The 17,983-nt window shown below is 46.9% G+C and overlaps 1 protein-coding gene across 1 annotated transcript in view; it reads left to right on the top strand.

The window, feature by feature from the left end:
* Positions 1–17,118, top strand: part of ADRB2 (adrenoceptor beta 2) — a 60,502-nt gene extending 43,384 nt beyond the window's left edge. The window contains exon 2 of the mRNA XM_005298046.5: positions 16,855–17,118. Within this exon, the coding sequence (XP_005298103.2) occupies positions 16,855–16,889 (35 nt within the window). The 3' untranslated portion in view covers positions 16,890–17,118. The remainder of the gene's footprint in view (positions 1–16,854) is intronic.
* Positions 17,119–17,983: the final 865 nt, after the last annotated feature.

Below are 17,983 nucleotides of genomic sequence, written 5' to 3'. Positions count from 1 at the left end.
CTTATCCTCAGAAGGTGCTGTGCACCTGCCCTCTGGGCACTCCGAAACTGAGACACTGTCGTCACTAGTCAGGGTTGAAAATCTTGGCCAAGCTTATCTTTGTTCCAGGCTTGGTAACACATCTAGCAATAACAAGGATAGGCAGCTCCGAAGCGTGCATTTCCATGGGAAGTCATTTCCAGCTGATGGGTCTCTGTCCCTTTCCGAGTGAGCAGGTGACCACCTCACTAAAAACACCACCAGAACTGGCACTAAGGACCCCTATTGATGGCAGGCCTAGCAGAATGGCAAAGGACTGAATGAATCATGGAGACTGAACTCCCATTCCCAGTGGGAATCTCACCCCATCCAGACTGAGGCACTTAGGCCTGGGGAGACAACAAGGGGAAGATTTGCACTGGTGCTGTGCCTCTTCAGTGCATGGAGGGCTTCAGACTCTCGGGGTGTCGGGTTTGGTAGCTTTGGTCAAGGCTAGATACAGTTTTTTAAAATAACCCAAACTATATTATATTAATTATATCATTAATTAAAACATCAATTGTTGAAAGGGGATTCAAAGGTTCAGAATCAAAGGATCAACATTTAAAGAGGTCAGGTTTAGGGCTTAATCAAGTTGACAGGACCCCTCTGATTTCACATATATTATTCCTCTCCACTCAGAGACCAGAGCAACACTTCAGTGAAGGGCTCTTGCTGGCAGACTGTACTAATCGCAAAGGAACCCTTGACTGAGATTGCAGCCAGGTTGCCTCTCCCTGTTCTAGTGCAGCAGTGGTTACACCTAACCCGGCTCAAGAGCACTGCGATCTAGTAGTGCATGGAGCCTGCCACATAGAGTTTAACTTCTGACTGGGGAAGAGATAGAGTGAGGGCAGTTTGCAGGAAAATTAAATGTAGCAATTGACACATGATGGCTGCATGGGTAAGCTTGGTAGGAAGGGAGGGATGCTGTTATCCCCATGTATATGAGCCACAGCTGTATTGTGCAACCTTCTGAGACAGGAGTCGGCAACCTCTGGCACACGGCTTGCCAGGGTAAGCACTCTGGCGGTCCGGGCCAGTTTGTTTACCTGCCACGTCCGCAGGTTCGGCCGATCGTGGTTCCCACTGGCCGTGGTTTGCTGCTACAGGCCAATGGGGGCGGCGGGAAGCCACGGCCAGCACATCCCTCGACCCGCGCCGCTTCCCGCCGCCCCCATTGGCCTGGAGCGGCGAATCGCGGCCAGTGGGAGCCGCGATCGGCCGAACCTGCAGACGTGGCAGGTAAACAAACTGGCCCGGCCCGCCAGGGTGCTTACCCTGGCGAGCCGCGTGCCAGTGGTTGCCAACCCCTGTTCTGAGACATGCAGACATCTGTGATCCCAATAGCTGTGTTTAATCCCTTCTATCATTACTGATTCTGTCACTTACCACTCCTCTGAACCTTGTTTCTGTTGTCAGTAGAGGAGTGTCTGGATCCACATTTTTAGAGAGAGCAACTGGAATCTGCAGTCATTAAACACTGTAAAAGGAAGCTTTCTCACTCTCCATTTCTGCTTTGATTTGGGTGGATGGGGAGTTAGAAGCCTGATGACCTGTGCTTGCAGATAGTGTGTGTGGGGGGGAGGAATAGGGGGCATTCCGTGTGAGCATGCTCAGTACAAGCCAAGCAGCAAAAGCAGCAAATCGGGGGAGAAGCACATGACCCTGCATGCCCCTGCCCCCCATTCGTGCCCTGACATCTTTCCAGCACTCAGATACTACCATGATAGATGGAGGAGTGGGGGTGCATTTGGAATGCTCCATTATCCCCAGAGGAAAAGTGAGAATTTCTAGTCAATGTAACGTTGCTGTTTATTTTTTCCAGGTGTAGCAGTTGAACATGTTGTATTGATACAGTAACTCCTCACTTAAAGTCGTCCCAGTTAATGTTGTTTTGTTGTTAGGTGGCTGATCAATTAGGGAATATGCTCATTTAAAGTTGTGCAATGCTCCCTTCTAATGTCGTTTGGCGGCCGTCTGCTTCGTTTACTGCTTGCAGGAAGAACAGTCCATTGCAGCTAGCTGGTGGGGGCTTGGAACCAGGGTGGACCAGCAGCCCCCCTATCAGCTCCCCCTATCAGTTCCCTGCTCCCCTAAGTTCTCTATGCAGCAGCTGCCCAGCAGGCCAGCAATTGCACCTGTCCCTCCCCCCACTGCCATGTGCTGCTCCTGCCCTCTGCCTTGGAGCTGCTCCCTGAGACTCCTGCTTGCTGTGCAGGGGGGAGGGAAGGAAGAGGGAGGCTAATGTCAGGGTGTCCCCCTCTCCCCTGCTCCTGCACCCCGCTTACCCCATCTTCCATAGAGCAGGGGGGACACACCAGGGCTCAGAACAGAGGGAGCTTGCAGCAGCTGCGGTCTCAGCAAGCTGATCTAACTAACAAGGCAGTGTACTTAAAGGGGAAATGCGCAAATCTCCCTCCATTCCTGCTGCCTTGTAGAGTGAGAGAGTTAACCCTTGAGGGCTCAGCCAATTGCTAGTTCATCATTTAGCTGTAAGGGAAATACCCCACCCTCTGACTCCTCCACCTCAACCAAGCTTCACAATCATCATCACTGTGTTCCAGTATTAAATTGTTTGTTTAAAATTTATACTGTGTGTGTGTATATTAGTCTTCTGTCTGGTGAAGAAAATTTCCCTGGAACCTAACTCCCTCATTTACATTAATTCTTATGGGGAAATTGGATTCGCTTAACATCATTTCGCTTAAAGTCGCATTTTTCAGGAACATAACTATAATGTTAAGTGAGGAGTTACTGTAATAGTATTTAAACCCAAGCCAGGGTCCTGTCCATACTACGCTAGAACCATATCAGCAACAAGAAAGAATGTGCACTGGATTCCAGAGTCCAGCCTACAGTATAACTACAGTGTCAGGGGACCCAGTTACAAACTCTTGTCTCTGTCATAGTTAAAACCTGGGCTTTGGTCTTTCAGGGCAGACAAGATTGAAGCATGTTTTAAGCATTCACAAACTCTGCTGTAGCTCCCCAAAGGTCAAGCCTGCAGTAGGCTCAAGAGCTTGGTGCGGCTCCATCTACACTGCAAGAGCAATTTGTGATTTACATTTCACCCCATTGGGCATATGCTCATCTGTAACCAGGCGCCCCGTCATCACAATGTAGCTGTTACAATGCTGTCAGGGCCTTGTACGCTAAGGCTGTGGTTTCTTTATCTTTGTTGCATGTTCCCTTGTGAATCCCACATAGGGCAGTAACCCAACAGTCTGGTTTCTGTAAAATCTCACCTCCTGTCCCCTTCTCTTTGACAATAACCAAACTTTTCCTGGGTGGAAATGAAACTGCTGCCAATATTTCAGGGTGAGCCAGTTTGTTAGTTCCCCGTCTGATCGGGGGAAAAGGGGAGGGGGAGGACTGGCTTCCATCTTCATAGGCCTTCCTCTCTCACCCTTTTCCCCTGGTAATTCACATCACACTAGCTCTGTTGGGTGGAGGAAACCAGCTTCACAGATTTGAATGCACAAAAGCAACACATGAAAATATTTTCACATGCATGCACTAACACACACGTAGCCTTTTGGTCACGGAAATACAAGAGAGGGAAAAAAATATTGCTGGCAAAAACACCCCAAGCCCTCCTGACTCTCAAAACTCCTGCCAGAGTGAAGATTTTATAGATTGATTTCAAGGGACTTACAGCACTTCTGGGACCAAGGTCCAAACTGTTGAGGCACTTAAAAACAAAATCAGAAAAGCTGGACCAGGCAAACAAGAGGGAGAAATAGGATAACACTGGCTTTCAATTCCTGCTGCCTTGCAGCTCTTCCACATTCTGACTAAACTCTGGAGTTACTCAAATTAACCACTGCCAGGAAGAGAAAATGTCCCTGAAATCTAGTATTTGGACGTTATTTCTCACTGAAGTAAATGAGAACCCACTTTGAAACTAAGCAGATGGACTGTCATGTATACCACTTTACGAGCCAGTGATTTTCACTGGTATCCTGGTGATACCTAGAGGTGGCATTCTGATGTGAAATCTGTGCTGTCTAATCAACGATAAATGAAAGAGGGAACTTAAGTCTTCACACATGCAGGATAATGTTGTCACTATGTGGGGGTGTTGTACAGTTAAGTCTGGGAACAGGTAATAAGTAGTAGATTAGCAAAGAGGAAGGATGTGGTTAGGGCACTTAACTGTAACTCAGAAGCCCTGTATTCAATTCCTGTTCTGCCGCAGCCTGTGTGATCTTAGGCAAGTCACTTGGTCTCTCTCTGCCTCAGTTCCCAAACTGTGCAAAAGGGGATAGTAGCACTGTCTTACCTCACCAGAGTGTTATGAGGATAAATACATTGATGACTGTGAGAGGCTCAGATGCTATGGTCATGGGAGCATATAAATAGCTACATGAGAGTGCTTAGGCCTTCGTGTATCCACTTACTGAAGGTTGGGTTAGAAAGTTTGGCTCAAACTCAATCATTATCAGATCCACTCAGGAGAGGCTGGTACAAAGGAAAATTGGGTAAAAATTGGAGCAGACAGGAACAGGCAACCTCCCCCGCACCCCAGTTCAGAGAGAATGTAAAAAAAAAAAAAAAAAATGCTGAGAAGGGCAGACACAATGATTCCAATACACACAAAACAGAATAGACCTTGTAAAAAGCCCATTCATTTAAACTATAGGGACAAAAGGGTTTTGAATTCAAACTAGTTTGCAAACCCAGTAAGCCCTTCATGGTCTCAGGGTACTTAAAGAGCCTACAAATGACAACAGGCCAGATCCTCAGCTGCTCCATTTCGTTGTAGTTAGGTGGGCTTCAAGGGGCTTTGCCAAGTTACAGCAGCTGAGGACCTGGCCCATTAAGTGTTGTCCCTTGTGGTAGGTAAGAGACAGGACTCTGGTGTACTGAATTTTGTTGTGGATGCTGCTGGACACAGGCAGACCATGTGCGGTTCCCTCTGCCTCTTCACAGATGACTCCCAGACTGACTGACACACCATGTGCTGCCTGAAATCACCACCCAGACTCTCCCTGTGTATGTCTACACTCAGCAGTGCAAGTAGGGTGGTACGGTGTACCAGCAAGATATTTATAGCTGGTATGGTGTACCGGAAAGAGGAGCAGCAGAAACTGGGGCCGCTGGGTGGCGCCACGCCGGCAGCTCCTCCAGTGCAGCTGTACCATCCCCAGCCCTTCCACGCAGGGTCTCCTCCATCTGTACAGCAGCCCCATCAGAGGGTGGGGCTGTGGTCGGTACAGCCACACCGGAGGAGGTGCCGGCGTGGGGCCACCTGGTGGTCCCATGTTCTGCTCCTTTCCCCGCTGCAGTTCCTGGGAGAGCCCTGCGGTTCTCCCGGGACCCGCAGCGGGCAAAGGAGCAGAATGTGGGGCCACCGGACAGCCCCATGCTGGCAGATCCTGTTGTGCGGCTGCTGTACTGCCCCAAGCTCGCCCCATCCGTGTCCTCTGGTGGGGCTGCTGCTGTACAGACGGAGGAGACCCTGCGTGGAAGGGCTGGGGCGGTACAGCCGCGCTGGAGGAGCTGCCAGCGTGGGGCTGCCCAGTGGCACCAGGTTCTGCTCCTTTCGCACTGCGGTTCTGAAGGCGCAGCGGGAGGAGGACAGAGCCCTCCTCTTCAGATAAGGGGGGTGGATCAGGGGGAGGGGATGGGGAGAGCCTGGGGGCCCCAGGCTCGGAGTGGGGTGGGGAGGAGTCATGTGGAGGATCATGTGAGGAGGTCAAGTGCCCCTCTGTGTCCATTCCCCCACCCCGTACCTGTAAGAAATGGATTCCACTTGCACCACTGTCTACACGGCAACATAAGCCCAGGGCTCAAAATCAGGCTCAAGCCTAACCTTCTGTCTACACAAAAATTGTGCTAACCAAGGGCACAGACCCAGTGTCCCAGGACCCCACGAGGATGGAAGGTCTGAGCCTGAGTCAAGCCGGGACTCAGAGTTGAAGTCCTATTGCTTTGCAATGTAGATGCAGCTCCATGGACTCATGCTCTGGGAGTCCACCTAAAGTATCCCAGAGTCCCACAGGCTGACTTTCTAGAGTGGTCATATTTTGGGAGCATGCTAGGATGTCTGGGATATTGGGTGGTTGGACTTGGGCACCCATAATGCTTTGTAGATGCTAGAGCCCCAGGTTGGGTGCCAGGGTTCAACAGTTCTACCTGAGCTTACAGATGAGTGTAGACACTCAAGCCCTAGGTTAACAAACCCAGGGTCTGCTAACTTGAGTTCTACTAACTTGAGGCTTATTTTGCAGAGTAGACATACCCCTTAAGTCCCAGCCAATTAGAGAGGGTGTTGTGTTGTAGCCTTGCATCAGAATGAAAACATTTGGCATTGCCATGATGCAACACCGGAACATCATGCGTATGTGTACACTGCAATTAAACACCTGTGTGATGCGCTTTAGCTGACTTGGGCTTGTAGGGCTCTGGCTACGGGGCTGTTTAACTGTGGCATAGACGTTTCCCTTCTCCTTTACAGGTCCCAGAGCCTGGGCTCCAGCCTTAGCCCAAATGTCTACACTGTAATTAAACACCCCCATAACCTGAGTCCGAGTCAACCGACAGGGGTGTTTAACAGCAGGGCAGAGACATGCCCCTTATTGCAATCTAGCATTGTGATGTCCTGATGCACTGATTTCATCTGGCAGGGGCAATCCAAATTTCAGCTGCTTTGGGTTGCCCAGTGTGATGCAAGACAGACCGCAAAACCTCGAAGGAACGCTTCTGTGATAACCAGGATACATGGCAATCCTTGCTCTCCTCCTCCTGAACATACATATATATCTACTAGGACTGGCTGAAAAAAAGTAGATGACACTTTTTTCCTTTAAAAAATGCTGTTACATCAAAACAAGTGTTTCAGGGAAAGATATCAACTTAAATGACATTTTTGTCAGGAAGGTTTCTCTGCTCCAGGATGGAATTTCTGGTCAAATCCAGAGAGAGAGACAGACACCCCAGAACAGCCAATAGATTTCAAAATAAACAATTTTTTTTCTGCATTGGAATAAAAATCAATCGGAAAACTTTCAAAAGTCTTTGCAAAAGCAGATTTGTGTCGAAATGTCTGTTTGCAGATTGAAACCCATGCTTTGCATTTTGGAAGGAGGTCAGTATATGCTAGTGGTGCGGATACTGACCTGGGATGTAGGAGACCTAGTTACAAGCCACTGCTTTGCCTGACTCAGAGCAGAGCTTTTCATCTTGTATCACTCTGAATCAGGCAGAGCAGGGACTTGAAGCTGTGTCTCCTCCACCGGGCTATTGGCTATTCTGATGTAGAGCTTGGGTCTCTCATGCTTGTGTCTTTTCAGGAAACATCTCTTTTCTGTTCCTCATTGGAACAAAAATGTATTTCAAAACCTCAACATTTTTCACAAAAAGAAATTGCTGTTTTCCGGCCAACCCTAATATCTTCCCTGCAGCTTCTGCCTAGCTCACATTTGACCAACGGGTCTGATGCTCAACCTTTCCTTTTCCTAAATAAATCGGGTTACAGAACACCACAGCTCCCGGGCGCCTATCATTATACAACTGCCAGGCAGAGCTGACATGCTAGAAGGGTCCTGCAGCCATTCTGTGGAAATACAACTCATCCTCTTGTTTCGCACTGGGAATCAGGTTCCTTTGTACTTTAGTCTGAGATGAAGAAGTAACTGATAGATTATTTTATAGTCAGTTACCCTAGAGCCATTTTGTATTCTGCTTTGTGGGATGGAGTAGTAGCTGTTTAGCATGCACTTTTTGAGCCGGGTGGCCAGTTGTAAATTCCAGGTGACAGGTGGTTGGGGCATGAGATATAACAATACGAGTTCCTGATGAGTTCTCTTTTCATACGTGAGCAATTCAGGTGAGGCAGAAAGGGCAGTGAGGTGAAGATGTGGGAATCAGTGACTACAAAAACACAAAAAGAAACATCTCTTGTTAGCACAGAGCCATTGCAATGCTTAGCTAATGGAATGTTCTGATTTGCTGAGTATGCTGGAGAGATTTAGGGTAAATCCTAACTCCAGTTTTGCCCCAGCCACCACTTAACCCCAAATCCAGTGGACACCAAGCATTCAGACATAGTGTGGTTCTACTGCGCTGGGACAGCAGGATTTGGAGATTGCCTACAGGGTGTCCATCCCTCCCTGCTACGCTGTGGTTCTCTGCTCCTCAACACAGGGTGGGGAGTTGGGGATGAGCTGGATGAGGGGTGGGGCCGGTGGTCCATGACTGTGCTGATCCACCAAGCCCTCTCAGAGGGTGTGCTTGTTACAGGGGCTCTTATAGGGACACGGTAAAGGCCACTGAAGCATTCCGGTGTCAGTCCACAGCCTGGAGACGATTTCTCCCCCTCCAGCCCCCATTGAACCCCTCACCACAAATCCCCATTACTCAGAGTGCCCTTTGACATCCAGTTAGAAATATGGATGGCTTGTGTGTACAAGTGTCATTTTCATTTTCCTCACAAACAAATGAGAGCCCCTACAAAATGGCTGCCCTGAAGCTTGTACTGTACCTATTACAGTGGAACAGAAGCATTCCCCCCACTAGTTTTTCACCTCTTTCATTGGCATGTGACATTTCACTCCATATTCTTTATGAAAATATGCTTATGATATGAATATGACATAACTGAGATATACTTTATGCAAGATGGGTCTTGTAAGGTATCATTGGAAAGGTTATGATTTACTGAAGAGATTTCCCAATACATACCCAGTTGTATTTGATACATACGAATTGGATAGACAATCACCAGACAACAGGCCATCAAATTTGATGAGCCATCAGGAAGGAACAACAAAACCATGAACATACTAATCTCTCTCTGTCCTGGGAGGTGTCCAGGGACGTAACTGTGACACTACTAGTTCAGGTGGTCTTGTCACCTGATATTAAACATTACCTGGGACTTCTTGTAACTTTTCACTGGAAGGGAATGGTTGGGGGGGGGGGGTCAAGTTTGGGAAACAAAGGATTCTCGCCTTATGTAAATCCTATTTAAGGGTGGGGAGGAAGGCAAATGGGACTCTTCCTCTCCATGGCCTGTCTGCCCAAGAAGAAAGACTGCTAAAGCCACCTGAAGGGAAGGCTACGGGGTCCAGTCTGAAAAGGAACTCTGAACCACAGAAACTTTGCAACCTGCCTAAAATAACATTTAGGGTGAGAATTTACATTTTGTAATCTGTTTCTTAAATTTATTGAGCTTAACTTGCGTATTTTGCTTTATTAGGACAGCAATCTACTTTGTTCTATTTGTTATCTCTTATATTCAGTTAAAATTCACCTTTTGTAGTTCATAAACTTATCTCTTGTTTATAATATAACTCAGTTTATGTAATTTCTAACTGGGGGCAGGGGCAAGAAGTTGTGCATATCTCCCTCCACATTGAGGGAGGGGGCGAATTTCATAAAACCTTTGGGTTTGTACCCCTTAAAGGGAGTGGGCACCAGGGTGTTGGGGCAAGCCCCTAAGGCTGAATCTTTCCAGAGTGGATCTCTGTCTCTCTGTGCAGTTGGGTGAGGCCCTGCCTGTGTCCTTGACTGGAAGAGGCTTGTGAGCCTAGCCCAGCAAGGCCAGGTAAAGGGGACCCAGGCTGGCAGAATATGCTGACTCAGTAGCACCCTAGCACATCAGGTGACACCCCAAAGGTTCCAACCCATCAGAGGGCTTATGGATACAAAGACAGGAAATATGGTTAATGAGATCCGACTGGCCTAGTAGTTAGCAAGATAATAAGATACACGCATATGCAGGCCGTAACATTCCTCCATCTGGCACACAGCCCAGTCTCCTGGTCATGTCCATTGCAGTCTGGTATGCAGGTGGTTCATCATACCACCATGTCTGTTCCTTTATGAAGTCTGGGCTTCTCATAGGCAAGCAGGGTTTGGGAGTCATGAAGAGGGATTGGGAGATTTCTTCAGCTGGCTTCTGTTTTGAAACCCATGTTTTAGTTTGGGAACTAAATTCCTGAGAGTTCACAGATCAGAAGCGAGACCATGAGAGGTCAGGCAAGCTGCGGCTCCCGCTGGGTTATGCAGTGCGGCAGATAGCTCGCATTCCAGAACAACATCTGGATTTTTGCGTTTATATGACAGATGTTTTGGAAAAATGACCTGAAGTTTATTTTAATTGTCATCTTCCTAGCCTACTTCCTACGTGCGCACACACATTCAGGGACCATAAATAAGAATTCTTTAGGTGATGCTGTTCTTAGGACAGCTAGCCCTGTCTTCCATCACTCCCTGTATATACTGTATGCTGCCGAACTGATATTCTTCTCACACCAGTTTTACAGCGGTGTAAATATGCTGGATCTGAGTCTCCGTTCATTGTCGCCAGTGTACATTAGGAGTTTTTCCACTGACGTCAAGGGAGTTACAGTGGTTTTGCACTGGTGTCAATGAGAGGAAAACCAGCCACAATTGACTCCGATGGTGTTACTCCTGATTTACCCCAGTGCCAGTGAGAGGAGAATTGGGCCCAAAATGTTCAGAAATAAGAAACTGGATGACCACTGGACATTGCCAACCAGGATAATATAAAATCAGGCCAGATTCTGATCTCAGTTACACTAATATAAATCTAGTGTAACTCCATTAGAGCTAGTCCTGATTTACACGGGTGTAACAGAGATCAGAATCAGGCCTGGCATCATCCCAGTGTGAGGTCTTGAGAACCAGGGGCAAATATGTAGATTATTTTTTTTCTTCAGCAAAGCACTAACCTAGGCTCCTACATAAAGCTTGTCGGGCTAGGTTGATCCATGGGGTAATCCACCATCTTCAGTGGAGTTACACCAGGAATGAATCTGGCCATCTAGTTTACTTCACTAGCCATATTATGATAGCAGTGAGGCTCTGTAGGGTGGGTGCTACCTTCCAATATCATTACCACACCCGGCGCCTTTGCAAACACTCCTGCCTCATGCCTCCCAGGTTACACTCCCTAGGCAGCAGCAGCAGCCTCTCTCCCTGTTGTCTCTTATTACTTACCATCTTGAAACTAATTAATAATTGTGGAATGGCACCTACTGGTCCCAAATGTAGATGTCCCACAGTGTCTGCAGGTGCACCTGAAACTGCCTCTGGGGCAAAAGGCAGTGGGATGCTTGCTGCTTGCAGGAAGCTTGGGACACCTGGTCTAGATATTCTGCACTGACCTCTACTTCATTACTGGGGGTCATTCAGGGCATTGACTTTGACCTCTACATTTCTGTGGGCCAGATTTCGCCCCACCTCTTACGCCCAATGGGGACTGTTCGAAGACTAAGGAAGTGAAAGTGGGAGAATCTGACCCTGTACCATTTGGTCCTGGCTACCTCAGGGCTGCCTCTCTCCTTGTGTTACAGCACAGCAGCTCGAGCTGTCATCAGCCCCTAGCTGTAAACAGAAGGGGAAGGTGGAAACGGATTTTTCAGGAAAGGGCCCTTGGCTCAGGAACTCAGTTTCCTAGAGGGTTCGTGGGAGCCTGAGCTTGTCGACCTTCAGGGATTTAAAGAGGCTTTTGCTTGAGGAAGTACTGGCAAGTGTCTGGGGTTCTTATGGCTCTAATGGCGGGAGAAGTGGAGGGCCAGACCTGCAGTAGGTATAAATCACGTGGCTCCATTAAAGTCAGTGGGGGAGCTATGCCTATTTACCCCCACTGGCCTGGCGTCCTTTATTGGCTTCTGGCCAGTTTGTTAATTGTTTTTAAATGACTGTGTTTTTTTAATAGTGCGTGTGTGCTAAAAGAATAGGTCATCAGCAGAGTTTATACGTGAAGTGTATACCTGGTACAACTCCTAAGAAGTCACAGAGCATGAGGCACCAAAGGGGAGGAAGAGGGTCATGAATCTCCCCAGGAAAGAAAAAGAAAGAAAAAAAAAAAAGGAGGCTTCCTGGCAAGCTCAGTTGTGAGGATATTCTAGAAGCTCCAAATCCCATCACAGAACAGCAGTGGCCAGTGTCCCGGCAGAGGGAACATGACAAACTCAAAAAGAAATGCAGTCATCCCTTTAAGTTCTTATTGCCTGAGATATATGTGGCTCCAGGGGATTGGACAGGATGGATGTGTACGGTAGTGTGAGAATGAGACATCGCTCTTCATTTCACACTTATTGTCCCATCAAAGTGAAAAAAACTCCCCAGAGGCAGCGCTCCTGGATCTAAGCATGAATGGAAGATGAAAATCACTGCTCAGTGTTACTGAGATGGGAATGATTAGAGATGGGAAAATGCTGCACAACTTTTCCTGCCTCTTTTGTGTTTGCTGTCTGTGACTATTCTAGGAGAGGAGTTCACTGGCAGGAATCAGCATGCTTTAAGAGACTGTTGAAAAATAGTCACAAAAAGTGAATGAAATGGTAATTGTTGGCACTGGAAATTTGAGTCTAAATGTTCAGTTTGTCCAATCAGGAAGCAGAAATATGGAAAGTAACCGATTTGTCCAATCAAAACTAACCAACACAGTTTGAATGTAGAATACCAAATAATCACAATAAATTCCTCATAAACTACCTACAGACAGAGAATGACTTCTGTGGGAGTTTGTCTGAGTCAGAACTATGTAAGGACTTCAGGACAAGACCTATGAGTTGTGGGCAGTCAATACCTACAAGACTGAGTGTGTAGCAGAGCCAAAACGTGGCTCTTCCAAAGTTAGAGAAGTGTATAGTTATGTTGCCATTGCTATGTCCTATCAAACCCAATCCTGATCTGCTTTGCGGACTTCCTATTTCAGATTTCAAGCATATTATTTGCCCAGCATATTCTTTCCCTTATTTTAAAGTGAATCCCTTGCAAACATTAGGATCTTCTCTCAGAGGTTGCAGTGTGGCACTTCTGCAAACCCCATGTTTTAAGGTTTCAGAGTGGTAGCCGTGTTGGTTTGTATCAGCAAAAAGAGCAGGAGTCCTTGTGGCACTTTAGAGACTAACACATTTATTTGGGCATAAGCTTTCATGGACTAAAACCCACTTCATCGGATGCATGCCGTGGAAAATACAGTAGGAAGATATATATACACAGAGAACATGAAAAAATGGGGGTTGCCATACCAACTCTAACAAGACTAATCAATTAAGGTGGGTCTGATTAGTCTCGTTAGAGTTGGTGTGGCAACCCCCATTTTTTCATGTTCTCTGTATATATATATATATCTTCCTACTGTATTTTCCACTGCATGCATCCGATGAAGTGGGTTTTAGCCCACGAAAGCTTATGCCCAAATAAATGTGTTAGTCTCTAAAGTGCCACAAGTACTCCTGTTCTTCTTCCTAGGTTTTAAGTCAGTTTCCTTGTCAATGTCAGCTCAAAAGCTCCACCTGTAGGGGAACTGAAAAAGATCCCTTCAGGTTCCAACTTGGTAAGATAGGAGGAAAAGCTTCACTCACTGATTCCAGTTTTCCTGTCCATCACTCAAGGGTGGTTTTCATGTTTCATTGCTGAGACTGATTTGTTTCACCTTTGCAACGGTACTTCAGACTTTACAATATTCTTATTTTTTGCTGCTAAACCTTTAGCTCCAGGTTCTTCACTGCACCTAATGTGGTGCCGTTGTGTACTGAAACCAATGGAATCTTGATATCTACCACATTTCACCTAGGAAGCCTTAAGGAATTTCAAGTTTAGTGAGCTGTTAGATTGCAAGATTTTTGGAGCAGGGATCATGATTTCTTATATGTTTCAATAGTTTATGATACACTGTGGACAATGAGAGAAACAAACTAAATAAAATAATAATTATTAATAATAGAATCCAAGATTATTTACTGAATCGTTTTCCCACTAGCTTAGTGTTAAGTGTATATCAGACCAAACCCTTCATGTATTTTAATAGCTGTGACAACAGAAATACTGACGGTCAGTAGACCTTTTTGGAGGGGGAAATACTAAGGGCCATGTTCTCTTCCTTTTTCTTTGTGTGGGTAATAGAAGCCTTCATAGTAATTAAAGTGTTTTTAAATGTTCTATTTTTGTCTTTGAGGTTTAGTTTTAAGTTTCCTTTAATTAATATTTGTAACTATTATTGTTATTGAATAGCCACCCCACCCCCACCCCCAACACGGCTGAAGTCACTGCTGAGTTTGGAGATCTTTATCTGATCCACACAAAACCACTGCACAATAGATCAGAGTCTCTTTTTATGAGAGGAGCTGGCATAGAAGAAGGTGCTACACGTCATAAGAATGGCCCTACTGGGTCAGACCAAAGGTCCATCTAGCCCAGTATCCTGTCTTTTGACAGTGGCCAATGCCAGGTGCCCCTGAGGCAATGAACAGAACAGGTAATCATCAAGTGATCCATCTCCTGTCGCCCATTCCGAGCTTCTGGCAAACAGAGGCTAGGGACACCATCCCTGCCCATCCTGGCTAATAGCCATTGATGGACCTATCCTCCATGAACTTATCTAGTTCTTTTTTAATAGATAATGGTGCCTTGGCAGAGCTGAGTGAGAGAAACTTGCACTGCTTCGTCCCATGCTATCCTGGATCTAGTCAGCACTATCCATCCCCCTCACTTTCATGAGGAATAAAATTAAAATTTAATCCTATTTACATTGCCTCTCTCTTCCCCCAAATATTGCCAGCCACGACCCAGTGCTGCCAAAACAACGCCACTGGACTGCTACATGAAGCATGTATGGAAATGGTTCTTTGGATAATTCTGAACCCTGGATACTAGGAGTCCTAATCACAATAAAGGAAAGAAGAGTACTCACTGGCTTATTCATTCAGACCAGAACCTTTGATAGCCTTTCCCCCAGCTGAGGAATCAATCTCTGTGTGAAAACCACAGCAGAAAGTTTACGCCAATTCTTCTACTGTATTACTCACATCAGGGCCTAATCTAAACACCACTGAAGTCTATGGGAGACTTTTCATTGCCTTGGGTAGTCTTTGGATCAGGCTCACAGTGAGTGTCTGGGAATACTTTATTGCAAAGTTTTTCTCCAGCTGTTGGGTTGATTCCATGTCTCAGTAGTGGAACTCTAATGCTGCTATGGTTTCCCAGGGAAGCCCCATTTCTCTGTATCCATGCTGTGCAATGCTCTCCAAAAAGCCTCAAGAAAAATGTGCCGCTCATCTCAGTGAGCTCAGCGCCCATCCTCCCTCTGCTGATTTCAGTGTACAAAATAATCTTCAAGCCCTGCAGAAGCTATCACCACAAGAGCCAGAAATCCTGTAAGTTAGAAGGAAGGAAGGGTGGAGAGGGGTCTGTATTTTACAGAGCAGAGACAGCACTGGTGGCTTTGAAACCAAACAGAATTGGCAGCCAACCCTATTGTAAATCATCTGTCTCATTATGGAAGTTTGACTTCCATTCACACCAGAAATTTAGCTTTATTTCAGTCTTGGTTGTGTTTTCATAGAACTGAAAGGTTCTCCCCTACCCCTCCAAGATCCATAAAACTAGGTCTTTGTGCCAAAATCATCAAGTCATTCATTAAAATAGCATTTAAAAATAAAAACAAAATCAGACCCAGGCTATTTTCTCTCTCTCTCTCTCTGACACCCATTCATTTTCAGGAAGTTGAGAACTCTTCTTTTCTTCTATCATTATGGTCACTGGGGTATATGAGCACAAACTTAACCTTTAGTGACCTGTGATGTGCAGGAGGTCACGCTAGATGGTCCCTTTTGGCCTTAAGCTCTGTGATCATCTGTAATACCCTAAGAGTGCATAGGAGGCATTCGTTATTTATTTCTGTTATTTGCTCTCTGCAGGGAAGTGATACTGAACCATTTTTTTGGGGGGGGGAGGGAAGGGGTCGCTGTTTGGGGGAAAGTATTGTTTAGCAATTAAAATGGCCAGAATTGCGTGTGCTCTCTGCTGAGCAGCTTGTGAGATTGTTCTGAGTACCTGAAAAGGATCATAGGACTGTTGTGGAAATGTCTCTAGGGACAGTGACAGCAGAGCCCCACCTACCTGCAGAAGGAGAAGCATCAGCTGCACTCTGACGTGTGCAAAGAGCATTCTCCAGATAAAGGGAGCATAGCACAACTACCAGCAGCAGAGGAGCACAATGAGGGGTACAGCTTCTTTGGTGCCCCATAGCCAGTGGTGTCCCAAGGGGGTGTCTGAAGGTGGTGGGTGAGGGTCTTATAGGGGTTCATGTCCCAAGAATGGTTCTTCATCAGTTTTGCCATCTGGGAGGCTCCCTGAGCTAGAGCTAGGCCTGCTGCTTGCAGCTGAGGTAATTAGCTGTGGATGAGCCTAGTTAGGCTCAGAGACTTGAAAGAGGGCGAGGCGCATTGACTGAAAGTCAGAAACTAGCTTCTCTCCCTGAAGGACACAAGCAGCTCCTGTTGAGTTTGTATCCGGCTTGTACAGCGAGCAGCTCTGGGGAGTGCGGTCCTCTGTCTACTGTTTGGTATGGAGTTTAAAGCTGCATGAAGGTCATGTGGCCAGATCTTTTATTTGCTTATGCTGCGGGTGCGGGGAGGAGACAGACCCTGTAAATACACTGGGAATGCCAGAGAGGGCTTCCCCTGGGATATGGTGCTGGTGATCTTCCATCTAAATTCATGGATGCCAGGCTTTGCTCACTGAGTCTCCCAGTTCAAGTCTTGGCTGTGGTAATGTGTGCCTTGCACGTTTAGTGAGTAGAGCTGCCGGGCGAGCTCTCCATTAGCTGGTTAAATACACGTATAGGCCACGTGGAGCCAAGGAGACTTTTATTGCTGACACTAACAGGAGCAGGATTGGGTGCTTAAGGGACTGGGCTGTAGTTGCTGGATACAGCCCACACCACTAGCAGATAAATTGCAGTGGGGGAGGTGTAATCCCTTTCCCAGGACTCAATATTGAGTCTTCATTTTTTCTAGGCCTGTAAAGCTGTAATGCACAAAGCTGATCATTTTTCTCTCTGCTCCACAGAGATCCCTGGGTGTCCTGGAATGGTTGAAAGTTGAATGGGCTGAAGTGTCTTCCTCACCACGCTGAGCTCACAAGGGCTCTGGAGAGAGAAAGCAGGAGCACGGCCGTGCTTCTCTGAGACTGGTGAAACCGTGGGAAACTACTGCTTTGGCAACTGCCTTCATCTCAGCCCATCACCAATAGCGAGTCACCCGAAGGAGAAGCTGATGAAGGAGTGGCAGCGAACCAGGCAAGGATCCATCAGTCCATCAAGCCTCTCGGGGGGATAAAAGAGCCACATCCCAGGAACCAGCCATGTGAAATCGGATCCACTCTGGGAAGGTGACAGCACGGCCCAACAACACAGCACGGAATGAGCTGAGTTTCCACACAGGAGGAAAAAGACATCCAGGGGTTTCCCTGTCACGTCAACTTTGGAAAGCATCGTTTCAAAAGGCAAGAAAGCTCTAAGGCTGCCCTGTCCTCTCCATTGGCCAATTCCTGGAAAAGAAGCCAAGCTCACTGCCTCCTGGCCTGGCCAAGGGATTGCTAGGAACATGGCCATGGGTTTTTTGTCCACATGCTGGCAGTGGGGTTCAGATGAAACAGGAATCTTTTAAAGACTAGAAAGACAAGGAATGCTGAAGTTTGCTTTTATTTACTCTGTGTTAGCTTCTACCCATGGCATCTTCTCTGTCTCTTCCTCTGTATAGACAAATAAATACCCAGTACACCACTCAGTCCTACTCAGATAGAAGAGGAACATTACCCTGGGCCAAATCTGAGGTCCTTACTCAGACAACAGTCCCACAGACCCCCAAGGCGCTGCCTTCAATGACTATAAGGCGCTAGGATTTGACCCCATGTTTTGGCACTGAGCAGGGGTCGGAAGAGATCTGCTTCACCTTTCACTTTCCAGCCCTGACAGTCAAACAGCACCAGCCACACCCTTGGAGCCCAGTTTTCGGACCTGAGCCCCAAATGCCACATAAGGCTCAAATCCCTCATTCGGGTATTGAAATCCGTGCACAGGCAAGTCAATCCTTGTTGAAAACTGAGCTCCTTGGGTTATTAAATATACAAGAGGGTTCAAAATGAAAAAGCCCTGGTTTGGTTATTAAGGGCTTGATCCAGTGAGGTTCAGAGGATG

The sequence above is a fragment of the Chrysemys picta genome, chromosome 8, assembly GCF_011386835.1.
Source record: "Chrysemys picta bellii isolate R12L10 chromosome 8, ASM1138683v2, whole genome shotgun sequence".
NCBI lineage: Eukaryota > Metazoa > Chordata > Testudines > Emydidae > Chrysemys > Chrysemys picta.
Note: the sequence above shows the minus strand (reverse complement) of the source record. Positions and strands in the feature narration are given on the sequence as shown.